Below are 25,799 nucleotides of genomic sequence, written 5' to 3' on the forward strand. Positions count from 1 at the left end.
TTTTCTACTTTCTGCCGAATTCTGGAGACTCAAAGTCACGATTTGCCTCCTTACCAGAGCGAGGAAATGAAAATATTAAATATTGCATTCCCGCGATTTCACTCGCACGCTTGTGCCTCTGCTCCATGGCGGCCACAAATAGCAGAAAAGAAATACGCAATTGAAACCGTTGTAAGGCAGCACAGCATCTCACTGTAAACGCGACGGCTGTGGGTTCGATTCTTACTCGTGCGAAAGATTTTTTCTCATTTGCTCGCTCTGTTAAGAAGATACTGCTTGATGTTGAATTTCGCCACTCAACACTCAACGTCTTAAAAATTGAGCGGAAAATGGAGAACGGAGTGAGCACAATATCTGGGAAAATAGAGAAGGGGATGGCGTAAAGTAAAATAATTTTAATATCTGTAGTGTATCTATTGACTTAAATAAACAAATAGAATATTGAGTTTGAAATAACATTGTCTCCACAGCAGTAAATACTATCTAACAATCTACATACCTACATACGTGAATGTTTTGGACGAACTGACAATTTTACTATGTCCTGGAAAGAATAGATGCCCACTCCAAAATATTTGTGGCCCACCCCAAATTTTTTATTAACAATTTTTTTTCCTTAAAAATTAAACAAAAACCTTACAAAAACAGATTTATTCAAAGCTGAAGTCCAAGCCTCCTGGAAAATTGTTTTAGATACGCCTATGGATCGATCAGACCCGCACCTAAAAACTTTCGTTTCCCCGCTCCGCTAAGACCAAATGCGGTGTTGGGTTCCGTCACTCAACCTACAATATTTCTGATTCGATCGAAATTAGAAAATGGAGTGTCTAGACACTAGGCGCACTCTGCCTACACTGGTATGAGGTAAAAAATCTAAAGTGTCGTGAAGCTAAGAAAAGTACACCATAGAAAATACCAGATACTTACACTTAACTTACTTGAAAATGATAATAATCTAGACATAACGGAATATTTATTTAACCACTTCTAAGAAGTGGCACTTTAATATATCTCAAGTATTTACGGTAATGTAGATTAATTGTTAAGTCGATACTAATTAATAAATAAAAACACTTCCTGCGAGTGGAAGATTTCCTGTAAATTTGTAAATTCTTTGTCTCAAACCTGCCTATCCTACATTAATGGCAAAGGCAGGACTCCTTTCTTCATATCACAGCTTTATTTAGGCAGGAAGTGAGATACGAAGTGTTTTAACACTAGGTTCCCTCTGCCTGTACCGATTTACGAGAAAAGCTATTTTTTTTAAATATATACTTTGTTATCAATCGTCATTTTATCTAATGATGACAATTAATGATACGGGAGATATGAAAAGAAGCATTTATATCTCCCAATTTCTTCTTTTCTGAACCAATTTCTACATATAGATTTTTTACCGTATAAACCTATTTTTCGCCGCGAGCTGACCACTAGTTCCTAACAAATATAATATTTTCTTAGATAAAACTATTAAGATAAATAAACTATAAAAAAATAAATCCTAAGATGTATAATAATGTGTTTATAACGATATTATAATACGTATAAGACATTTAAATAACTTAGTAAAAAAAACCATTACTTGGCAAAAAAAATTAAAAAATATATTGTTGTACTTAACATTTAAATGTTTACAATTTCAATATGTCAATAACACCAAAAGTATGAATAAATTTTGATATATAAAGGTTTTTGACACGACGGCACGACGCAAATGAGGGTTTATTTTTTTATACCTGTATGTAATATAGATACTTATATAGGTAACAGGCCTAATAACAGCAGTATATAAACTAAAATATGTTTTTTTTTTCATCAGCTTCTTAACATCTAAATAAAAAATAAAACCACAACGAAGGAGATAAAATACGTTTATTTCTTAAATTTTGTCAATAATAATTCAGATATAGCATACATACATACTTACATGCATACACACATACGTACAGTACGTTAAGATATACACATCTAAATTGTTTTACTTAGCGCTACCACTGCCTATTAGCATTTTAAATGCCTTATAATTATAATATATAAATCGATTATGTCACACAATTCAGCTTACTACTAGACTATTTCATCTGTTGTAGGGACAATAAAAAGAAAACTTAATAGTCGAGTAGTAAGCGCAGGCATTACATATATTAACTACTCGCTCCCTTGTCTTTCAATATAATCACTGGACCATTTTTGATGAAACTTTCAGACATACAGCGCCACAAACATACACACAAACTAATATATCGGTCCAGCCGTTAAGACACTAGAGATAAAAAATTAAATCACTCTTAAAAGCCACTCCTTAAAAAAACCCTTTAACGAACATGGCATAAATGTGTCCAATGACAAAAAAATAAAAATGTATATATGACATTGTAATGCCAATATATAAATGAAATTATGTGCTATTTTCAAAACATATTGAATTTGTATTCGATTTCACCGCAACCGTATTATTTGCACCTCTTAGATCCAAGCATTGTGGAAATAAAAAATTATAACAAATGTATGGAAATTACAACTTTAAAAAACCAATAGTTTAACAAGCTAAAACGTTTAGATAATACCTTAAACGCTTAGATTATAATCCTGTTAATTATTATTTATTAATTTGCAATATATTTACTAATTTTAAAAATGTAAAAATACATCTACCTATTTCGCAATCTCCGGGATACCGCGTGCAGCTAACAAGACTTGACATTTAATAGTTAATTCTACGAAAAAGTTGTCTCAATTACCCCTAAATAGTAATTTAAAGTTCGTCAAAGGGTTAAATCGGGTTTGAAAGATCGAATAAATACATAAATATGTGTTTATTAGGGAAGAACGCTTGGCTAAGCCATTTTTGAGTGAACTAGACAGAAACAGGAGCGTTAAATAAAGCCTCAGATATTTCACAGTACAACTCTAAATTACAACCTAAGTGCTTAAATGGTCTTTACTATTTTTATTATTTATTTATTTATATGTATATAATAATTATTATAATAATAGCACTAAAATAATTATTAGTTTACAATTTTTTTTCGTATGTAATATAATAATATTTATACTAAATATATGTATGTGTATGTATAATTTACACCGAAACCTCTTTCCTCTAATGAAATATTCAAATGTTGTCGCCTTTCAATTGGCACAGTAATGCCAATTTACAGATATTTAAATATAATAGTTTTTTTAATAACATAATATTAATGATGTATGTATATGAAATATTTTTGTCTAATCTATACAAGTCAATGTTGCCATCTAGCGTGTATGAGTACTAAATTTTCAATAGTGTTGCCAACATATCAAAATTTATTTTTTCATTTATTTAATTTTAAATTCACAATGCATCTAGTCTGAATGAAAATTCAGCTATGTATGTAACGGTCATATACATAATATGTTATTACATTTTGAAACTTAGAAAAATATTTTATCAAATCAAAATAAGAAGAAAGTCGACATAAACGATACAAAGTTTTTGTTGTTGTATTTTTATTGGAAATCACCAATTTAACAATTTTATAACAAAAAAAAACTAGCGAAAATTGGAGATTTTTTCTTCTCCATATACTCTGCACAATGAAAATATTTGTGGAAACTGAGACCACTTCTAAATCTTTGTTTAAACCAACATTAAAACACTTTAGTATCCATTTTGCATATAACCAACTAAATAAGTAAGCGCCTGAAGTGACTCTCATTGAATGTACAGTGGGTCACAGCGAGTCTTAATGTGATGTGATATACCTTCCTCAATAGGTCTATCCAAAACAAACTTTAATTGTTGAATTTGAATTAGTAGTTCAGCGTTCAACAAAAATCTAACATTTACTCTTTCTTTTTAATTAATTTATAATGAATGCTCTAAAATATTAAGAATTAAAATGTTTTATTATTAATTACTCACTTCCCCAAGTATTTGAGTATATTGATTATATTTGGTAAATAAATAAAAAAAAAATATATAAGAAAATTTTAATTAATTTAAAAAAATTGTAAGGCGCGATAACTGTTACTGTTATATTTTATTTTGTTTTATACTATTCAGATACAGCAGTAAAGTGTATGATTCTAAACGCGACTTTTGTAGGTTTGATTCCAACTTGAGGAGGTGAATTACTTTCATTGTCCCACTCTGGTAACAAGATAAAGCTGCAGTGTTGATTTCGCTACTCAATTCTCACGCAATGTTGTGGACGAAAAGTTAGGAATGGGGTGTTTTAACACTAGGTTCCCTCTTTCTACTCTGCTCAAATTTAAGAGGAAATATTATAACAAATAACCGTTAATATTCTTCTCAAAGGTCAGATATGGTCTCAAAAAAATTATTTTTATATCATATAAAAAACAAAACAACCTCTTTGGAAAGTATTAAGCGAAATATTAATATTATTCATAAAATGTATATTTGACTTACATCATATTGTATGTAAAGTTTTTTTTATAATAATCCAATTATAGTGTTAAACTAATTTGATCGATATTTTTAACATACTAAAAAATAATCAAAGCTAAAACTAAACTCCATATTTATACACAATATTGCAAAAAAATCTATTTTATTTTTATCTGTACATTGTATAATTTCAATAAGTCATGTCTCGCATTTCATTTTGATATCACCAATGACAGTACAGATAACATAGAAATAAAAATAAAGACGTTCATATTACGTTCTTAGTAAAATCTTCAACAGTTTAAATTTACTTTCTTCTAACACTGTATTACAAAAAACCTCTGGGTTTTATTGCAATAATAACAAAATTTTCATTAATTATATGTGACAATAAGATTGTATAATTTCCAGTAATTGTGTTCATTTGACACTTAATTGTGAACACTAGAGATAATACAAAAACTATATAGATATTTTCGTTACGTTTTTAGAATAACTGTCAACATTTTTGTAGAAATTTCTTCTAAAAACATTAATTTTATTTATAAAAAAAATAATGAACTATAAAAACACCATAACTAAGTGTTTTTCATTAATTATTTTTGTATACAATTCACTAGTGTTTAACAAGAATTTAATTGTACTTCATATGAAATTCGTTAATTGCCTTAGTTTTTTAAAAATGTTATAAAGGCATTACAGTAATTTAGAAAAAAAATGAAATATCTATGAAAATAAAAAAAATATAATCTGTTCCTGTCTTAACTTATATTTTATCTATCTAACAAAAATATAAAATTTTGAACGATAAGCCAGTTATATATGGTTTATATGATAATTTCTAATCTGCAATACTTGAAAGAACTTGAAAGTATCTAAATACTATGCAACTAATTAAAATAAATTATATTTCGGTATGATTGCACTTTCGAGTTAAAAAAAATTGTATGCCCTTTAAAAATGTTTTATTAGAACTGAAACGGGAAAAAATCATATACAGTTATATGCCATTACTTAATGGAAAATCCAATTATTCAATAAAACTGAATGCTAATCAATCGTATGTGACTGTTAAAAAAAACAAAACATATTATGTAATAAAACATTTCCAAAGCGATCAATACAAAGTCATACACACATGCATAATGGAGAAAAAAATTACAATCCCTAACTTAGCAACTAAAAAAAATAATAATAATCATACTTAGCGTAACTTAAAAGCACTCGAAACGACACTACACTTAACAATTCAAGTTCAAAACAAAAAAGATTCTCGAACAATCCATTTATTGCTATGACACGCCCATCACTACTGCATCACGTGACACGTGGCACATCACTAACCGGTACAATGTGACCCGAGTACATCACTATTGAAATATATGTCTGTTTAAAGAAGCAACCACCCTTTTAATATAAGTCCTTGTAGGACTTTCCACTGAATTGATCAAGTGACATAGTGATGACAGACCACGCGATTGCTTCTGGGCCAGTGTCTACACAAGCTACAGGGTTGCTTCATCACGCGCCATGATGCACACAGGCCACGTGCTTTACCACAGGCCATAGTATACATGTGATTGCCTCTCTACAGGTCACAGATCACAGTCCTGACAAGCCAGTATTCCTAGGCCACGATGATCAATGATGGGGGCCACTGGCCACGTGGCGTGGTGTGGAGGGCCGCGGCTGGCGCGGGGACGGCGCGTCAATATGCGCGCCTGTCATCCATGTCTGATGACACCTGGGTAATTAAATTATATTAATTTAAGATTAAACATATTATAAAATACCTGTTTGACCATTTTTGGACATTCATTAATAAAAAAAATATACAGATCGGAATTGTCAGCACCACTTTAAATGAAACCACAGTTTTAACTACTCCATAAAAGCATAATATAATTCAGAAAAAAAAATAATCCCAAAAATGAAAAAGTTATTTTTTCAAACAAAATAAATAATAAAATTGTCGTTTTAAAATAAAACGCCATTTGTAAAGTATAACAGAAACACGCACACACTTACCTGTCAAAGCGGCAACGTCGCATACGTATGTGCGTCACACGAAATACAGGTATGGATAAAAATCGTGAAATGAAAAAAAAAATCCTACGTCCAAACTGTTGAGGTACCTTGATTAATTTCTTTTACTTTATTTCAGTGAAAGGAGCGCTGCCTCTTCCACCTGTATAATAAATACAGTAACAACACGGTTGACGAATCATACTTGACCTAAAGTTAGGCAAAATATTAAACATTTCATTTCCTCGAGTGGGAATTCAACATACAACCCGTCGCGTTTGCAGTCGCACGTTTGTGCCCCTGCGCCACGTTTGGTCTCATTTCATATTTTTTATTAAATAAAAATAAAATAAAAAATATGAAATAATTATGATAATACGTCGTGGCACAGTTACATGTATTGTTGGTTGTATCTCCAGTCGGGTTGGTTGTATTTCCCCGTTCTGTAATATAAAGCGCGGCGATGAGTTCCGCCACTCAACACGCAACGTCTCGAAAATTCAGTGGTGTGTTGAGTTCAAAATGTCTTAATACTATGTTCCCTCTGTTTAACCTGATACATGGGATAAACTGTTTTATCACTTATTACGTAATTACTAATACATACGTGATGATGTTTAGATCTCTTATGGGGAGGGTCATCCGGAGCTTCCTCGATGACCAGCTCGCCGCCGAGGGAAGACACTTCTTCACCCGAATATCCACTGAAAAATATATAAAATAATATATATATAAAAGTGCAAATTAATTATGATATTCCATACATACATACTAATAATAATAGTTGATGATGGTGTCATCTTTTTATTATGAGATTTTTTTTTATTGAAAACATTAAAATTTAAGCCGTCATAGCGTAGGAGCACGGTGGCGGGTTCGATTGGTAACAAGGCAAAGGGCGGCGTGGAAAGTAGGCAACAGTGTCGTGATGGAAACGGAATGTCTTTAAACTAGATTTCGAAGGTCCCTCTGCCTACCCTGCTATATAAGGCTAAAAAAAATGTTACTTAAACATTTTTTAAGTAAAACCTGGGACCAAACTTAGGCCTCTTAGAATATTTATAACGAATCTGAATCAACGTATGATTGGTTGAAACCAAGCATACGTGTCATAATTGTTTTTACCACTATATGGAATATACAGTTCACTTTTATATACTAGAACAGAAAATATATGTTTATTATAATATTTACGCATAGTATGGAGAATGTTGGTGCAAGAGCAGGTTGGCGGCTTGGACTTCCTCTTCCGGAATGGACACGAGGCCACCACCAGAGGCACCCACTACATATTTTTCTGTAACATAAATATGTACAAAAATAATTTACAAGGAGTTTCTAGGCTAGTCGTCGTGCACGGGCGCAAAATATGATTGTAAAATCGGCTAGTTGTGGGTTCGATCCCCACACTTAAATTACATTTCGTCGCTCTGGTGTCGAGGCAAAGCGCGGCGTTGAGATCCGCTACTCAACACGCAATGCCTCCAGAATTGTTGTGGGAACGTGAACGGTGGATAACGGAGTGTTACAGTAGGGACCCTCTGCTTACCTTGCTGTGTGCGGGATACAGTGTGAAGCTAATCAAAAATAAGTTTACAAATTGTGTAAAAATTGCATTCAGTATATTGAGAATCTATTGTTAAGATATCCCAAATTTTCGGTGGTTTGTCTTATTACCGGAGGGAGTAAGTCAAATTATTAAATAATTACTTCCTTTAAATAGGAATCGAACAAATTCACAAAAGGATTTAGATGAAATTTGACTGTAATATATCTTATACATCAGAACACCATCCATTAAAATACAAAGGTAAAATATATAAACTGTAGTTTATGTAAAGAATATGTATAACTAAAATAAAAAAAATAAGATTAAGCGAGCGAAGTTGCGCATGGAATATAAAAGATAGACATATTACCTTCTCTCTCTCCCCCCGCCCCGTTAGTGACCACAGTGATCTGGTGTCCGGCCATAACCAGCCCACTACCACCTGCACTGTATGACACGCCTGCACCTGTAATCATTATCATTATTATCCTTAACTAGACTAAAAATCTGAATATATCCTTAAGTACAGTTCGCTTATAAAAATAAACACACACAAACATACACATACACACTCCGTTCCCCACATTCTTCCGAATTCTGGAGGCATTGCGTGTTGAGTGGCAGAACTCAACGCCGCTCTTTGCCTCGACACCAGAGCGAAGAAATGGAAATATAAACGTAAATAAATATTTCACTTCCTTGAGTAGGGATCAAACCCACAACCGTCACGTTTCAGTCACACCCTTGTGCCGCTGCGCCACGATGACCTCTAATAAAAGAAGCATAATTTATCATCTGTTTTTTTAGTTCACACTGTATGCATATAGCACAGAGAAGTGTTCGTGAGAATCGAACTCACAACCTTCACGTTTATTGCTTGTGACATATATTTTATCTAATAACATAAAATTTATCAATAACGGTAACTGACCCGGTGACCCCGGCGCGCTCTGGCTGACACCACTCCGCTGCGGGAACAAGTACTGAGTCGACTGCGAACTGTTGTTATTGTTCAAACGTTGACCGCCACTTTGCTAGAATATCAAAAACAAATTATTATTTATTCAATTACGTAAAAAATGGTAAAATAATAAAAATTGGCAAATATTTTTGTGACTGATTTAAAATTGCTTCCAAAAAGTAAGTGTGTCAGGAAACCAGCATTGGCTCAGCTATATTAAAATTTTATTATTATTAATTTTATTTCTTGCTTCATGTATAGAATCTTTAGTTTACATTGTACTATATTGCACGTGACACTGCCATTACTATATTAAGTAAGATACTCCGCTCCCCACTTGCCGCCAAATTTTAGAGGCATTGTATGATGAGTGGCGAAACCCAACGTCACGCTGGGCATCAGAGCGATAAATAAAAAAAATCTGGAGTGGGAATAGAACCCACAGCCTGTCACGTTTCTAGTCATATGCTTATGCTCCTGCACCACGAGTTGTCTAAAAATCATAAATCGAAACAAATCACATTTATAATATCGACGGGCACTTAATTGTGTTTATTACTTGAAATTTCAATATTTTGTAAATTCAAATATAAAAAAATCACAAACTGAAAGAAAATGAATTTAAAAAAAAAAAAACCCTCTCCCAAGTACTCTTCTCCTTTACTATAGTATCAAATATAGTGTCCAGTGACACTACACTACCTGTTCATGTTCTTCACCAGTGAACAGATCAGGTGTGGGTTCACGGGACAACTCCTCAGGAGTCACTAGACCCGATACGCCAACTTGAGACGGGCTGGTGGGTGCGCTCCTGAGAAAAAAGCGTTAAAAATATATTTCGGAAAATATGGGAAAAATAAATTGGCAATACCTACATACATACATAGCGGATTGGAGTAACGTAATCTGGAATGTAACGTACGTTACATTCCGCCAGAAGACAGTCAATGTCTCCATAAGAAGAAAACGGATTGTCTTAATTTAATCTTATTTAAGTGTCAGAGGGCAACGCCACGCTTTGCCTAGGAACCAGAGTAAACAAATGAAAATATCAAAATATTTAATTTGCCCAAGTGGATTTACAGTTTGTGGCGTTAACAGTCACACGCTTGTATCCCTACGCCACGACTGGCCTAAAGAAAAAATTAAATAATTTCGTACCTCGAGGACAACCCGAAAGGCGCACGGAACTGAACGCCGCGCGGGCGCCGCGGTCTGAAGGCGAGCTCTATGAGCTTGCCCTCGCTCTGCGGGTCGATGCGCCAGAAGCTGCCCTTGCCGGGCTCCTCCTGGCTACGCGGCACTTTTATGAAGTATCTGAAACGTTCATTCATGTTAAAATATAAACAAGCTTAGAAGAGAACCTAGGGTTGAGACACTTTGTGCTAATACCAGAACCACTATATCACATCGGGTAACATCGGGCCACAGGAGTAAGTTGTTTCATAAGTATTCAAATTATAATTTAAAATGACTTAGCGGCTAATCAACGTCTCTGAGCGACACTCACCTGTTAAGCGACAGATTGTGGCGTATGGAGTTTTGCCACCCCTTGTCGGCGGTGCGGTAGTATGGGTAGTGTTTAGTGATATAACTGTATATACCGCTGAGAGTGAGTTGCTTGTCGGGCGCTGACGCAACCGCTTGCACTATTAGTTGGGCGTAACTGAAATTTAAATAAATAAACTAAATATTATATAATATAATTTCAAAACATAATATACATTCTAAAGTTACTGGTTGATTCATGACAGTGCGTGGTGGGTGACAGAAATCAACTCAAATCGAATATAATCATCGGACGAGCGAGAATCGAACCAACAAAGCATTAGCTTATTTTAAGGCATACAATTTAACAATAAATTTATGTTTCTAATATTAAACTACAATTAATACAAATTGTGCAATTCATTAACATAATAACAATCAGTATATCTATATAGTTTTTGACAAAGATATCTTACCTGTAAGGAGGTTTCGCATCATCACGACCCTCACGGTGCTCTCTAGCATCTCGTGCATCACGAGAGCTGTACCCCGAGTCGGATGCTGAAGAACCCTAAAACATGTAAAATTATATATTTATTAATTATACATACATAAAAACAAACAACTGTTTTTTTATATATAATTAGTTTACATTTAGAAAAATACATAAAGTTAAATGGTATGGTACATCAAACCAACGAACTGAACTTTCTTAATCATTTCCCGAAACATTTTCATTTATGGAAGCCGCAGGTAAGCGCAATTCCACAAAGTACTAAATATCCATTAAACTATAAGAAAAACTAAATATTTACAGCAGTGCCATTGGAGTTAGGCCTTTGGTGTTCAGCTAAGACAGCATACTGAGCCACGAGTCCCAGGTCCGGGTGCCGTCGCCCGGACGAGCCGGCACCTCGTGGGGAAGTTGGGCAACTGTTCGTCGCACTTAATGTACCTGAAGTGATTAAGAGGTAAACAGGTTTAAAACCTATAAATTGTTAATAATATATGGTAATATGTGGAATTATCACATAAGTGCCGTTTCACACACATTCTTCGTATAGCTGCAGGGCAGGTAGAGGAATCTTCGCGCAATTCAATACCGTCCTTTGCTCTGTTACCAGAGCGACGCGCGTTCATTTACTATGAAAATAATTCAATCTCCAAGTGTAAATCGAACCCACAACTGTCGCGTTTATTGTGATGTTATTTGTAGGTTCGGATTCGGATGGAAATCTCTTTGTACAAGTAGTTACTAAGATATGGGCGAATAGGAAAAAATAAACACAAAAAAATGACCGTGAGAGCATCATCTAAATATAAACAAGTGCAAACTACATAAAAATCTATCAGAATCAAAGTCATACGAAAATTTATTAAAACGCTCAATTTTTATATAAGTATGAGTAACCGGAACCGAACCGTATTTTCCTCACCAGCGCAGAGGAACTTACATAATACAAAAAAAAGTAATTCCCCCGAGAGGAATTCGAACATGCAACTATTAGCACCAAACTTAAACTCTAAGAACAAAAAACCTACCTGTAGGCGAAGGTGCTGGACTGCGTCCGTCACTATCAGTGGGTATTGATATACGGAGGGGCGGTAGCGGCGGACCGGAACTACCCGCGCTGCCTCCACTCTCCTCCACAAGAGATTGAAACTCTAAGCGAATGTTGGTTGATGGAAAACGGAGTGTGCATCTGGAAATGAAACAGTGTTTCATTAGTATTATACAGTAAACAATATTAACTTACTACACATACATTTTTTAGCATATCAAGTCAAAGAGAACGAAGTGTTAAGCACTTACTCCTCACTTTATGAATATACTATTTACATATTTTGAATTGCTATATGATTTTTTCAGCGTCACGTCATATCTCACATATAGCACGATATTCAGAGTAACCTTTATATACTCCTTCCATACATTGCAAGTCGGGCGGCAGAACCCAACGTCGCGCTTTATCATATTACCAGAGAATGGAAATAATTCACTCCTTCTAGTGAGTCAGCCAGTCATACACCGTTATTTAAACATACCTAACATAATATAACCTTTGAATAATATTACAAACAAAACAATAAGCGTTGTAACTTTTACCTTGACCTAGCAAAATCATAATTATCCTCCAGTGACGTAAGACCGACCAGCTTCATTTACTTGAGGTACTGTCGTAAATAACTGGAGTAACGATCGTCTCGATTGAAAATTAAAGCAACCGTTAAAAACCGTTTAAACCTTGTAAATTGATAATATTTTTAAAAAACAAAGTTACTGAACCCATTTTGATTAAATTAAATATATGTAGGTATAACGGATATTTTTTAGTATATTAGACAATATCTGTAGATATTAGTGTAGTAGTAAGGCCACTTCCACCAATTGCTACACTGTATGAGTGACCCTAGCGTGTATAATTCGCAAGAATAAGAAAATCATATTTTTTAGCTTTATGTACATCATAGAGCGTCCCACATATACCCAGAAAGACAAACAGATAGACAAAAAAATTGTTTATTCAAAAACAAGGTTATTTTGAAATCAGAAAATTTCATATTTCATACGTATAGAAAATGTATAGATGAGTCGTGTGTATTACGCTAACCGTAGTTAACGACACAAAAAACTTAACTGTTTTCTTTTTATCATGCGGGCGAAGCCGCAAAAAAAGCTAGTATAATAACTAATGAAAACCAGACAAACCCACGAGCAGTGAATGATTGGTTATGTAACTATTGCCGATATCTGATTGGTACATACGTACCTACCTGCACTCAGGTCATGGAACGAAACCCATTGAATATTTACGCAGTTTGATCGATATGCTGTGATTTCTTTGATGCCTTGTTCAAATATGCCTGTTTCTAGCCTCTCGCATAGCAGAGCAAATCGAACCTAGAATTAAGACACTGAGTTCTAAAACACCGGCAAATTTTTGAGACATCGCGCGTTGAGTGGCGGAACTCAACGCGCGCTTTGCTTCTTACCAGAGACCCCGATTGAGAACCCAGAACCATCGCTCTACAGTCCGGCCACTGTCGAGCCACGACGGCCTCTACTTTAAACAATAGAACATTCACATCCACACCCAGAGTCCAGACACAACAAATACTGTTTACTACTTGTTCATTCATCACAAATTCATCGCTAACGGCGTAATACGACCGTTAATTACTCCGCCGTCCGTTAAGGGCGTCGCGTCGGGCGTGTTGTGACTGTCGCACAGTGGACGCAGTGCTATAGCTATAAAGAGGAGTTAAATTCTATGAAATAGTCGTGAGTAACGAATAAACTTACATATTTGTTAGCTATAGCCATGTAAGCTATAAAATTATCTATTTCTCTTAACAAGTGTCAGGTTCGATTCCCATTTGGAAGAATGTAATATTTAATTTTCATATTACCTGCTCTGATAACGAGCCGCTGGTGAGTTCTGCCACACTCTGTACCTTGAAAATTTGACAGAAAGTGGGGAACGGAGCGTCTCTACGCTAGGTTCCATCTGCACATCCTGCTAAGTATGAGATGCAGCGTGAAGCTAAATAAATGCCTTGACGCATTGCAGTGTACACAAAGGGAATGTGATGTGAACACCTTTATTTCATCATTCATTTCTAAAAAAAAATCACCAAATAACACCCACCTTGCACTATTCTAACCATTATAGTTTGTATTGAACAAATATACAGTCACGTACATACGACCACAATAACGAACACACAAGCGATAGGTACCTTCCGTCAAACTTTAAAATTTCCTAACCCAATATTAATACAACATTCTACTGAAATCTGAAGCTAAGACATGCTATATATTTAGTATAGCTATAGTAAGATTGAGTTCCGTCAGCCGCAGGGTGGATAATTGTTCTAATTAAGGGAGCTTTGCATCTGACGTAATACTGACGAGGCGGCGCGGCGCTGACGATGAGTAGACGATAGTCATTACTTCGCTATTTCTCTCTTCGCTATTTTTGTCTCTTCTTGATTTTCTTAGCTTTCTTTTGTATACCAAAAACAGAACCTAGTGTTAAAACATTCCGTTTTTTGAAATTTGAAATATATAATATTTTCATTACCCCAATTATTCAAAATACGGCGGAAAGTGAAAACCCTACCCTGTTACATACGAGACACAACGTAAAGCTAAAAAAATAAACAATAAAAAAAACATTAATAAATCGAATACCCTATAAGGTACCTCAAAAACCAATACCTACAGACATGTAGGTACATATTACGTAACTACATAAAATAGTATGAACAGACGACGATCGACAACAGGCCTTCGTAACACATTTCGTACTATACGAGCATTAGGTGCCTACATGAGTTTTCACTGTATTGTAATCTTTGATTTGATTTGTATTGCCTGTACGTTCTAAGTATTTGATGTCGTTCACGTGAACATGTGGCCCAAAGCAAATGTACTTTGGAATATAAATTCTACGAGAAGTGCCATCAATTACATTATCTATTCTTATCTATTTTTGCATAAGAATAGATAATAGAAGTATCCTCGGAACCTAGTGTTGAGACACTCCGTTTCCATTAAGACACTTCCGTTCTGCACTTGCCGCTGAAATCTGAAGGCATTGGTATTTGACGGAAAGTGGGGAGCGGAAGTGTCTTAACACTAGATTCCCAGGTTCCCTCCGCCTACCTTGCTATTTACGGGATACAGCGTAAACTAAAATACGAATAATACTTAAAATGAACAAATTTTCCAAAGCACCATTCAACATTATTATAAATTTCAATACACTCAAACCATTTCCATGTGTAGACATAATTCTAGGGCCCCAGTCGACAATAACATAGCAATTACGTTCTTCCTAGAACAAGTAGGCAGAGGCAGTAGCTAAAATCGATAGCCGGCCAGCTAGTACTACGAATGGCTGGGCTTTATTTATATTATAGCGTTTAAATTGTACAACTTGGTTCAGATTTCTTATCTATAGGCAACAGGCGTGGGGTTCAAAATAGGTTTTCATTATATTATTTTACCTTTTTTTCCGTTAACATTAAGATACTTCCGTTCCCCACAAATTTTATAACAAAAATATTAAAATTTTGGTCAATTTCTTTTATTTTGGTTTCAGATTACATTAAGAAAAAGAGGCTTTCGTGCCGCAGCCGAAGAGCATCTGACTGCAATCCATCCCTGTGGCAAAATAAAAGTGCGGTGTTGAGTTTCGCCAATCACCCCATCTTGCATTCGGAGGGAAGGACAGTGTCTAGACTCCATTCCCCAATTATTTGGTGTATACCTTCGTTGGAAAAAAATCCCAAAAAAGCTATTACCTATAACTAAATACAGGAAACCAGAGAAAAAATTGACTTCAATTTTCATATAAATGATGGAATTTAAAACGCACTGTAACCTAACAATCAACGTTCAACCGTAGCGTAAACAAGCAAGTATTGATTCATACGGCGCGTACATTTGTGACAGATTAATCAACTGACAGATAAGCGTAGTCGCGATATACAACAGTTGAAATCATCTTGTTTTATTTTTCACGCTGTATCCCGCACATACGTAGCAGGGTAGGCAGAGGGATCTTGTCAACCTAGTGATCCATTAAGACCCTTACGCCGAATTCTGGAGGCGTTGCTTGTTGAGTGAGCTCTCACGACTCAACGTCGCCCTCGTTACCAGAGCGAGGAAATGAAAATATGAAGTGTTTTATTTTTTCGAATGGGAATAGAACCTAACAACCTCTCGCTTTTACAGTCTACCGACATATTTACAGATTGACCTCTTGTTCTAGTCAAGACTTCCACTCGAATTACGGGGCAAACGCGGAGCTTCAGGCAAAAAGACCAGAAACAATGAAAATATCCTTAAACACAGGTAAACATTCCTGAAAACACTATTCACCCGAGTGTAAATCGAACCCACCACCGCTTTTACAGTCAAAAGCCGTGTCCACACAGCACGACAGCTCCTTTACCACACATAGCATTTCACATCCAAGTACTTAGCCAGCCCTCGTTGTAAAATCCCCAATTAGTGATATCGAAGAGACGAGGCCCAGACTGACGCGTCACACGACCTAGTTAGCAAAGCTAGGTGGGCAAAAACAAAACCTGGCACTAAACGTATGTACGCTGACTTGTAATGTAAAGCGTTGCTTTTTAGGGTTCCGTATCTGAAGGGTAAAACGGGAACCTGTCACTATGACTCCGCTGTCAGTCTGTCCGTTTGTTACCAGGCTATATTTCATAAAGCGTGATAGTTTGACAGTCGATAGTTTTACACATTGCATTTCTGTAGCCACTATAATAATATCTATTACAAAATAAAATACATAAGGGTGCTCCGATACAACAAATGTAATTTTTTTGCAGTTTTTATAGATACGGAACCCTTTGTGAGCGAGCCCAACTTACACGTGGCCGGTTTTGAGAATATCCATGCCGCTTGTAAAAATAAGCAAAACTTACTTAGGTTAAAGGGAACTTTCATTTCTATGGTCGCTTATTCGTGAGGTAGATAGAGTGTGTTTTACACCAGGCTACCCCTGCCTACCCTGCTATATGAGGTATACAACGAGGTGGATGAAAAAGAAATCAGAAGGAACGATGTGTTATTTTTTATGATGTATTAATGTGTAACTAACATTAATACATCATAAAAAATAGCAAATATGTATTAAATAAAAAAATATTTTCTATTATTTGTTTGGATATTGTATTGATTGGGGAAGGCTGTATTTCATCATATTAACGTTTTGACGTAACTACCTGTAACTGCAGCCAGAATTGTGCCAATTCCATTTGAGTAATACGAGGTGGAGGATATGGAGGAAAAACTTTTGAAAAAAAGGCACATCCACTCTGGCAACAAAAAAGCTTTAAAATGAACCTAAAAGAGAAATACAGTGTGTCTCAACAATAAACTTCCACATCTTCCTTTGAAAATATATACGCAAAAAAAAAATCAACACATCTATCTATCATCTATCTATCTTTATATAAAAAAGTTATGGACAACAGCGCAATGTGTACAGACAGCGTATCGATCGGGAGCCACGCGCGTCCTTCACCCCGTGGCCTTTCAGAATTACCCGACTGTTTTGGGGAGACAGCCTAAAATTCACTTAATGGAGCGGCGAGACGGTCTCCGTAAATATATTGGTTAGTAGGGTTATGTTTACTCGTGTAGGTTGTAAATTGAGGTAAAAAGGTATTAGAGGAAGTTCGAAATTATTATGAAATTTTTCACTGAAATTTACATGAGCACCGATCCGATCGAGGAAATTAAGGAGGTATGTCAAATTTTCATTTCCTCACTGTGGTGACGAGGCAAAGAATGACGTCGAGTTACACCACTCAAAGTGGAAAACGGAAGTTTCTTCTTGGGCACGCAGTGTCATAACATTAGGTTCCTAGGTTCCCTATGCTAACCCTGCTATGTGCGGGGTACAACGTAAAGCTAAAAGTTAAAAAAAAGGACAAGGACATACAACTTGTACTTATGCCATATTCCTAATAACAAAGTAAAAAGTATAATAAAACCTTTAAAAAAACAAAGAACTACAGGCTGATAAACCAGCAGCTATTTCGATATTCCAGTCCGCCACGTTATTTATCCTATGCGAAGTTCACTCGTGTAAGTTTAAAAAAAAATGGATTTTTTTGGTTTTTTTTATGCCGTCGCCACGTTGTGATGTTCGTGCAAAGTTGAAAGGGCCGTGCGAGTTGTGTATAATAAAACACCTCGTTTTCTGATAGAATTAGACGCCGTGTGACTATACCACGGTTGTGGGTTCGATCCCCACTCGAGGAAGTGAAATAATTATTTACGTTTATATTTCCAATTCTTCGCTCTGGTGTCGAGGCAGGGCGCGGCGTTGGGTTCTGCCACTCAACACGCAATGCCTCCAGAATTCGGCAAAAAGTGGGGAACGGGGTATCTTAACACTAGGTTCTCTCTGACTGCCCTGCAGTGTGCGCGATACAGCGTGAAGCTGTTTTTTTTTTAGTTTATAATGCATTGTCTTTTAAAATTATAATGTTACTAGATGTCACCAAAACTAATACGCACAAGCGGGCGAAGCCGCGAGTGGGTCGCTAGTTAGCTAGTATACATGATAATTTACCTAGTCTCTAGTTATTGATTGATACGTGAACTGGATACAATTATAGCACAGCCGGCGTAGTGCGACAAGGGACGAGAATAAATCTGAAAGGTCATAGGGTCTATCGACATTATATATTATTAGATATATAAGTTTGTATGTAATAGTTGAGAACTCCATATATCTGGGTATTTTGTAATGTCAGATAGAGTTATTTTAAAAGATATAATATATTAGAAATTTAACATATTAGAAGAGTTTTTTTCTCGAAATTGAATTTTGGAAAGTACTACTTACTTAAAAGACATCAAAGGTGAACAACGCACTAATTAAAGTAGTAGGTACCTGGTGTCTAAAGTTACGAGAGACGTTGAAGTCACTTATACAACTACCACGGTTTCAGTAGACCAAACTTAAAATCTACTTACAAGTGCCGCAGTAATATTAATTATAACATTACAGTAAATTATTATTTGTTTATTTTTTTTATCTTCAAGTTGTGTTTGTTAATGAAAATATTAAATATTGAATTTCCTCGAGAGGGAATCAAACCCACAACCTGTCGCGTTTACCCTTTGCAGTCACACTTTGTGCATTCACATAAACTTTCTGAGTTCTTCACTGACATAATGTAGTAGCCGTAGCGGAAAATATTAAGAATATTTAGATTATATGATATATCACGGGTTTTAAATAGTCAGCTTCACGCTGTATCCCGCACATAGCAGGGAAGGCAGAGGGAACCTAGTGTTAAAACACTTCGTTCCTCACTTTCCGCCGAATCCGGCTTTACCTAGTAAACATGCTTATCATATGTTATTGTATACAACTTCGGACTTTTATAGTTCATTCACTTCAAAACTGTAAACGTCTCTTGAACGACTGTATTATTTACCTTATATAATTTACCCAGCTCAAAATATATATTTTTTTTTTTTGCTTCGCGCCGTATCCCACATTTAGGCGGGTAGGCAGAGGGTACTCCAAAATTAGTGAAATAATTACCTATCAATTAATTATTTTACAATTAATTGATTGTTAATTATGATTTCCGCCCAAAAAATAATTCCTTGATGATTTAATTGTTAATTGCAATTAAAGTTTACCTAACTCGTTTTTAGTCACCTCTGCCTACTATACTCTGCGTGAAACAGCGTATAGTCGTTTCTATTCAGAAATCTTCATTCATACTTTCCTCTGAAGAACTGCGTTAATGTTTCACTATAATCACTCCCGGCAGTATCTACACTATATAGGTATACTAGCGGACGCGCGCAGCTTCGCTTGCGTATTTAGGGGGTGAATTCTAAAAAACCATGAAACACATGTTCAATTAAATATTTTTAAGAGTCTAAATTTCAAATTTTATAATAATCGGTGGCGTCTTAAAGATGTTTCCATACAAACTTTCAACCCCTTATTTGCACCCTTAGGAGCAGAATTCTAGAAAACGATGAAACACGTGTTCAATTAAATACTTTTATAAATCTAAATTTCAAATTTTATAAAAATCGGTGCCGGTTTAATTTTTTTCCCATACAAACGTTCAACCCCTATTTTACCCCCTTAGGGTAAAAATTTTACAAAATCCCTTCTTAGTGGATGTCCAGATTACAAAAGTAAACATTTGTCCAAATTTGACGTTTCTACGCACAGCGGTTACGGCTGTGCGTGCGTCTTACCTCAGTCAGTGAGGACAAGTCCTTTTATATATATAGATAATAGTTACCTGTAACAAAAAAAACACATCAATTAGTATAACAATCCTCTTTTTTTTTGGACAACACAATTCATAACAATTCTCGCTGGATCCCGTACAAAGCAGGATAGGTAGAGGTATCCTGGAAACCTGGGTTACAGCGTGAAAGCAGATATAAAAGAATAAATAAAAATAGATATAAAAGTAAAGGCGAGCTATTTATTGCCAGTATTTACAGAATCCCGATCGAATGATGTGTTTCGCGTTATTTTCCTATAGAGTAGGTAGGACCTACATATGATACTTATTGTATACAGCGACGGGTGGCACAAGGGGTGGTTAGCTATTGCCACCCTCTTTTATGTTCAAGCCGATATACGCCTTATTTCATATTTAAGCTAAGTTCATTATCGTGTGAAACTATAAGCTATATGACATTAGCTTTTACGTATTATGTTACAATACTGAGTGCGGCGGTAAACGTGACAGGTTGTGGGGATTCGATTCCCACTCAAATGAAAATATTCATTTCCTCGCTCTGGTAACCAAACCTCGAGAATTTTGCGAAAAGTGGAGAACTGAAGCGTCTTAATGGGAACGGAGTGTTCTAACACTAGGTCTCAAGTGTCCTCTGCCTACCCTACTATGCGCGGAATGCAGAGTGAAGCTAAAAAAAAGAAAAAAAATTCATCCTATAGCTAAGCTTTGTAAGCTGAGACTTACGAGCTTATCGATTTTTCTATTGAACTTGGCTTTCTATTCATACTATACACAACCACCGGTGAAAGCACCTGTTAGTACCTACCACGGATACTTCGCTTTTATCTAAATACTAGCATTTGCTTGTGGTATTGCTCATGATGGTGACTGCATGACACTAAATGTCCCAGGTTCCTCTAACGAAAAGTGAAAAACAGAAGTATCTTAATGGGAACGGAGTGTCTCTTAACACTAAATTCCTACCTCGGAATATATTCCTATGCGGAATACAGCATGAACACAACTATACTATTGTTAACAAAATTACTCATGACCCAAATCAATTGGTTTTAAATACAGAAATTTTGTCACAAAAGACCGACCCAGATATTGAAAATGGCACACTGTTGCATCTTTAAGACAACATCGTAAAAAGACTACATAACTAAGATTTTGAAACGCAACTTTTCCCCTAAGGAATTTCAAAAAATCCTCTTTTAGTTTTCCCCTATACTTCTTAACCTAAAACATTTTTTCAAATTAACTGCCAGACATTCAATAAATGACTAGTATTATTATATAAACGTAACATCTCTATTTTCTCTGATTTACACTAATCAATATCCTTTTTTAAGAACAGGCAAAGGATCCTCACACCCTGTCCAACTACAATAATTAATTTTTATTTCTCTCCAGAACGCATTTCGAACCCGCAACCATCGCGTTAATTCAGGCACATATCAAGTATGAAACGATCCATCTAGGGACCTTTAACATATAAAAATTATATAAAGACTATGTATTATGGATTCGTTTCCTACTCGCCAGTATGAATTAAATTTTCAATTTAATGTCCTCACTCTGGCACCAAGACAAGGCGCGGCGCTAAGATCCGCCACTCGACACTCAATGTCTCGAAAATTGGGCGAAAGCGGGGAACCGAGTGTCTCAACACTAGGTTCCCTATCGACCCTGCTATGTGCAGGATACATCATGAAACTAAAATAATTATAAACAAATAAAAAAATATAAAAATACAAAATGAATCATTCACACAAAGACACACATTAACACACAATACCGGGTGGTATACACAATAATAAACTTACAGTGACCACCAATAAAAGTAAACCTGACGCATGAATGGACGGAAGGTTGCCAGTGGCGACGATCACGTGTTCACATCCTGGCCGTGGGACCTTGACTCGCAGAATTGGGGGGCCTCAGTAGTCAGTGTTTGTATAGCCAAAAATAGACACGATCGAAACTCTGTATTAGGGCCGTTTGATGAGAATTATAAATTGGTTAAAAATGTTTGATATCTTTTAGCGATAGTTATTACTTTTGTTTGCATTATTTTTTTATGAGTTTACAATGAGAGTTAACTATTAATTAAAACACTTCGTTCCCCCACGCACTTTCTCACTGCCCACTTCGAGATATTATGTGTTAAGTAGCGGAACTCAACACTGCATTTTTTTTTCCTACCTCCCTTAATTCTTTTTCAATTTAAACCCCAAATACCCACAGCTATAGAAATAGAAATATACAAAATATAGCCGATAAAAATATACAAGTACCGTTTACAATAACATAAAACTAACTATATCTAACTTACAGCCCAGGCGCGGCTTCGTCCGCCTAAACTTATTGTTATATTTATACACTACATAAATCGTAGCCTGCATGATACTCTGATGTACTAGCTATATAACTATATAAAGTTTTTCCTAAATCCGTTCAGTAGTTTCTGCGTAAGAGTGGAACAAACATCCATACTCACGAATGTCCACATTTATAATAATTTTACTAAAAGTAGTAAGAGATGTCTTACATATCACACTAAACGCTATTATTTAGCATATAGCATTCTTTACCTATGACGAGACTTGTTTATACAATTACGTAGACTGTACGTATATTAATAACTGGTTTATATATAGACATTTTACGTGTCCCAACGCTTTGTAACGGTCTAAATTGAAGAACATTTGTCATTTGGTGTTTTGGACTGAACTTTAGCTTTAAACAGATATGTTCGTGTTAAATGTTTTTTTTTAATTCTTCGGTGCAAATTTTTTGTAAGTATATTTCTGGGGTGGGCAGACTCTTCTAGGGTGGGCAAGGACAGGACCCCCCTTATTACTACGCCTATGCTTTAAGGTGACTTCCCCTTTGTACTTTAGTAAACAATTAATTTCTTTCAATAAAAGTAATATGAGTATCGCTTCGAAGTACTGTTGATATTAGATGTACCTTATAATTAATGTCAACAAGGGACTTACGTCACTCCTTCATAGGAAATTTACTGAGCGATATTTTATTGATTCTTTTTTTACATCACGAATTACTATACTTTATCAGGTTCACGCTGTATCCCGCACACAGTAGGGTAGGCAGGGGGAACCTAGTGTTAAGACACTCCGTACCCCATTTTCCGCCAAATTCTGGAGGCATCGCGATGAGTGACAGAAATGAAAATATTAAATATTTTATTTCCTCGAGGGGAGATCGAATCCACAACCTGTTGCGCGACACACACAACATTATTCTTGAATTTCCATCCGAGTGACGATATTAACCATTGCACTTAGGTATTATTCAGGTATTTTTCACCAGGCAAGAGAACCTAGTGTTGTTGTTAGCTTACCTCCAAATATGCGAGGCATTGCATTGAATAGCGAAACTAAACGCCGTGCCTTATCTACCAGAAATTAAATATTAAAAAAAAATCATGTTTTGTTATAAAAAAAAACAGATTAGATACCACACCATCGAGGCAGTCGTCGAGTGCATACCTACACAACACAATATAAGTATTTATCGATCGCGTCGTTCGCTATCTTTACGATATATTTACGTTTTTACACTGCTTCACGCTAATAAATAAGCTTGATAGCGTTCAATTGACGATATCGCGGCCCAGCGAGGGTTTGACACATGAAATTAGCGTAGGTTCGATTTCCCTCTGTGGCAAAAAAGAAACGAATTATTCAAGTTAGAATCGAAATCCTACTATAATCCATTTTTCCGTTCATGTGGTATACAAAAATAAATATCAGTTCGTTGCGCTACCCTAAATAACGGTAGAGCGTATAAATTAATGAAAGGGGTGGCGTGAATTGGACTAGACGACCTTACATACAAAATGACCACATGCTACTTAAGGTTAAACGCCAAAAAAGATTTAATTTTAAACTCCCCTTTAAACCCCGCACAGAAAAGTCAGCAGCCTAGTGTTACGACACTCCGTTACCACCTACGCACTGCCGAACCTCTAAAATGCGTGTTTTACAATTTTTTGGTACATATGTAATTATCGAGCAATTATTCTCCATTCTCCGCTTGTTACAAAATGAATACAACATTTTAACATTGCCTTTGCAAGCAGACACAATCCAAAGATTTTTATGCTAAGAAAAACATTTTTACTTAAACTAACGACATTTTAGTAGCATGCTAATAGCATTTTAAAAGTTACATCGCAAAGAGACGAGCCAAAACACTCATTCGAGCGATTAAACATCAAAACAACAAAAAAAACACACCAAACGACAGACACGACTTCTTCAAGACGGCAACAGTACACCTAGCGCTGTTGCTACGCCGCCGTCTCACACGCAAAAACATAACCTAAATTATATAGAAATACAGCATATAATCGTGTAGCGACAAAGTAAATTACATATATTAATACAAACAAAATCTTAATAGTATAGAAATAAAGTTAAAATTTAAATGTACGGACAAGTGCTCCACTTTGCGTAGACACGCGACGTGATTGAGCGTCAACAAGCTGAAGATGCGTTACGAAAATTTGTTAAATATTGTAACACGAGTGTAAATCAATCGTCATTTTTTTTTGGTTCACGCTGTATCCCGCATATAGCAGGTTAGGCGATGAGAACCTATTGTTAAAGGCACTCTGTTCTCCTTTTTCCGTTGGAATTCCAAAATTAATTAAGGCCGTTGTAGCGTAATGGGAGAGTGTCCGAATGTAAACGCGACGGTTATTTGTCGTTCGTTAGTGTTATGTCTTAAATCACAGTTCCCTCTGACTACCGTGTTATGCGGATGACTGTTGCAGAGTAGACAGGAACCTGGAAACCTAGTGTAAAGACAATCCGTTCCTATTAAGACACTAACGTTCCCCACTTTTCTTTTATGTAAATAAATCATTTTAAAAAGATGCAGGCATATTCAGTTAAGTGTGTACCCAATATATCTCTAAAGCTTCAAACATCTGCCCGTAATCGAAGTAGTAGCATATTTCACTCGTGGGATTGTTTACATAAAAGATTGTTCATATTTCACTTGCTTCATTTAGACAGAATGCGATGTTAGGTTCCGCCACCCAACACGCAATAAATGGGTAGAATTTATAATAAAGTGAGTTTTTACCAATTAAAGTGATTAAACAATCCGTTAACATTATGACACTACTGGTCTTCCCTTGCAGAAATGAAAATATATTCCATTATCTCGAACAGGAATAGAACCCACTCTTGTGCCCCTGCACTACTGGTGGCCACAAATTCAATTCTTTACTGGACTTCACATAAGTTCCTTCACTATGCTTAGTTATTAATACTAAAAGGCGTACATTTTTGTGTTTAATTTCAAAATATTTTCAGAAATATTCTCAGAGACCTGACCTGGCCAACTGAGATGACTGACCACAGCCAGTGCATCAAATCGAAAGTACTAACGTGAAGTTATACAAATGGACTATCTTTCCAACACGAAGAGAACCAGTACTTCCTAAGATTAGCATGATCAACCAAAAACATGTTAATTTAATTGGTGAAACAATCACCAAATAAAATAAAACTATTATTTCATCAATTCACCAAAGAAATATAACCCAACCATTTTAAAACACACATCTTCGT

At 35.6% G+C, this 25,799-nt stretch overlaps 1 protein-coding gene across 2 annotated transcripts in view; it reads right to left on the reverse strand.

Moving 5' to 3' along the window:
• Positions 1-1,855: 1,855 nt before the first annotated feature.
• Positions 1,856-25,799, reverse strand: part of FoxK (forkhead box K) — a 35,421-nt gene continuing 11,477 nt past the window's right edge. The window contains exons 2-12 of one of the 2 annotated variants that reach the window (XM_085198683.1): positions 11,959-12,119; positions 11,232-11,371; positions 10,893-10,987; positions 10,439-10,594; positions 10,090-10,245; positions 9,631-9,739; positions 8,899-9,001; positions 8,338-8,427; positions 7,613-7,715; positions 7,026-7,122; positions 1,856-6,137 (exon numbers count right to left, since the gene is read on the reverse strand). In XM_085198683.1, the coding sequence (XP_085054809.1) occupies positions 6,102-6,137; positions 7,026-7,122; positions 7,613-7,715; positions 8,338-8,427; positions 8,899-9,001; positions 9,631-9,739; positions 10,090-10,245; positions 10,439-10,594; positions 10,893-10,987; positions 11,232-11,371; positions 11,959-12,119 (1,246 nt within the window). In that variant the 3' untranslated portion in view covers positions 1,856-6,101. Of the gene's footprint in view, positions 6,138-7,025; positions 7,123-7,612; positions 7,716-8,337; positions 8,434-8,898; positions 9,002-9,630; positions 9,740-10,089; positions 10,246-10,438; positions 10,595-10,892; positions 10,988-11,231; positions 11,372-11,958; positions 12,120-25,799 lie in introns of both variants that reach the window. The other variant, XM_085198682.1, reaches the window with a different exon arrangement.

Source organism: Heliconius melpomene, chromosome 15 (assembly GCF_056956725.1).
Source record: "Heliconius melpomene rosina isolate 202511_hmr_F chromosome 15, ASM5695672v1, whole genome shotgun sequence".
NCBI lineage: Eukaryota > Metazoa > Arthropoda > Insecta > Lepidoptera > Nymphalidae > Heliconius > Heliconius melpomene.